Below are 1,882 nucleotides of genomic sequence, written 5' to 3' on the forward strand. Positions count from 1 at the left end.
TTGTAATTTGTTTTTGCAGGGTCATCAAACGTGGTGGGAAAGAAACTTAAGCACAAGTAGACAGGAACTAATGGGGCCATCTTACACTCAAGACAGCTCTCTGTGCAATGATGTAACTTCCCCAAGCTTCTGGTAGGTGTTGACTGTTACTGAACTTTTTTGAATCTGACAAAAATGGGCTTGAATTTATTTTTTCACTTTTTCAGATCCTTGTTATAAATATTCCTGGAGCAAGATGAGCTGGAGTTTCCTCACTCGTCTCCTGGAAGAAATCCACAACCACTCCACCTTTGTGGGGAAAGTTTGGCTCACTGTGTTGATCATCTTCCGTATAGTGTTGACTGCAGTGGGTGGAGAGTCTATATATTCTGATGAACAGACCAAATTCACCTGCAACACCAAACAACCGGGCTGTGACAATGTTTGCTATGACGCCTTTGCTCCGCTCTCACATGTCCGCTTCTGGGTTTTCCAAATTATCATGATCTCCACCCCGTCCGTCATGTACATGGGATATGCAATTCATAAGATCGCTCGGACCTCAGAAGAAGAACGGCAAAAAAGGCAAAGAATGGAGCAGCGCAAAAAGCCACCTCCTCATTCACGATGGAGAGACAATCAACATATAGAAGAGATCATGGAGGAACATGTTGATAGTGAGGCTGAACCAATGATTTTTGAAGATGCACTTGAGATGAAAGACTTGAGGCCTGAGTGTGCAATAGGAAAAGTGCAAGCCAAATATGATGGCCGCCGGAGAATTGTTCAAGAAGGTCTTATGAGAATTTACATCCTTCAGCTTACGTCAAGAGCTGTTTTTGAGGTTGCGTTCTTAGCAGGACAATACCTCCTTTATGGCTTCAAGGTTAATCCCTCATACGTATGCAACAGGATTCCATGCCCGCACAGAGTTGACTGCTTCATTTCACGACCTACGGAGAAAACCATCTTCCTTCTTATCATGTATATTGTAAGCTGCCTCTGTCTCATCCTGAATGTGTGCGAGATGCTACACATAGCAATTGGCACGTTCCGAGATTCCTTGTGTCAACGGAAAAGCCGAGGGACCTTAACGCCATACCACTACCCGTTCCCTCGAAACATCCCATCATCTCCTCCTGGCTACAACCTCGTCATCAAGTCCGACAAACCTGGACAGATTCCTAATAGCATCATTCCTCATGAGCAAAACATGGCCAACTCTGTCCATGAGCAGCATTGTGGGAGTCCGGATGAAAATATACCTTCCGATTTGGCGAGCCTGCATCGGCATTTGCGAGTAGCCCAGGAGCAGCTTGACATGGCCTTTCAAACGTATCAGACCAAAACTACACAACAGACATCGAGGTCTAGCAGTCCTGTGTCTGGAGGGACCATGGCAGAGCAAAACCGTGTGAATATGGTTCAGGAGAAGCAAGGAGCAAGGCCAAAGTCAGCAGATAAGACAGCTGGTAAAAATGGAAAAACGTCAGTGTGGATTTAGTGACTTTAATTTTATTTTATTTTTTTTGTAATCATGGTATTTAAAAGGACCTCTTGTTGTCTCTGGGGAGCACAGTTAGTTAGTTAAAAAGGAAAAGTCTTACCTGCACCAGCAGCTGTAACTGTTGTAGGCATGTTTCACCACATTTAGACCATATGGGTTGCACTGATTTGTTATTTAAAGTAGCTCCTTTTCTTAGCAAATATAGCTACCACAACTGCAGTTTTACCCTGACTATTGTTTTTCTCTTTCTGAAATATTTTTAGTAAAACAAAAAAGACATTACATGTCAAAAATATGTAGTTCCGTTCAGTTGCTCCCCAATGCTCTGTAACTAATTTATTAATGGTAATTTAATGACCATTTACTGACAACAGAAGGAGAGACTAAGATCATAAA

General features: G+C 42.7%; 1 protein-coding gene across 1 annotated transcript; it reads left to right on the forward strand.

Moving 5' to 3' along the window:
• The first annotated feature begins 235 nt into the window (after positions 1 to 235).
• On the forward strand, positions 236 to 1,483 carry gjc2 (gap junction protein gamma 2). The gene has a single exon (XM_020922865.2). The coding sequence runs from the start codon at positions 236 to 238 to the stop codon at positions 1,481 to 1,483; it is 1,248 nt and encodes a 415-aa protein (XP_020778524.1).
• The last annotated feature ends 399 nt before the right edge of the window (positions 1,484 to 1,882 follow it).

This window comes from Boleophthalmus pectinirostris, unplaced genomic scaffold (genome assembly GCF_026225935.1).
Source record: "Boleophthalmus pectinirostris isolate CB_2022bp ecotype Guang Dong unplaced genomic scaffold, ASM2622593v1 HiC_scaffold_16, whole genome shotgun sequence".
Taxonomy (NCBI): Eukaryota; Metazoa; Chordata; class Actinopteri; order Gobiiformes; family Gobiidae; genus Boleophthalmus; species Boleophthalmus pectinirostris.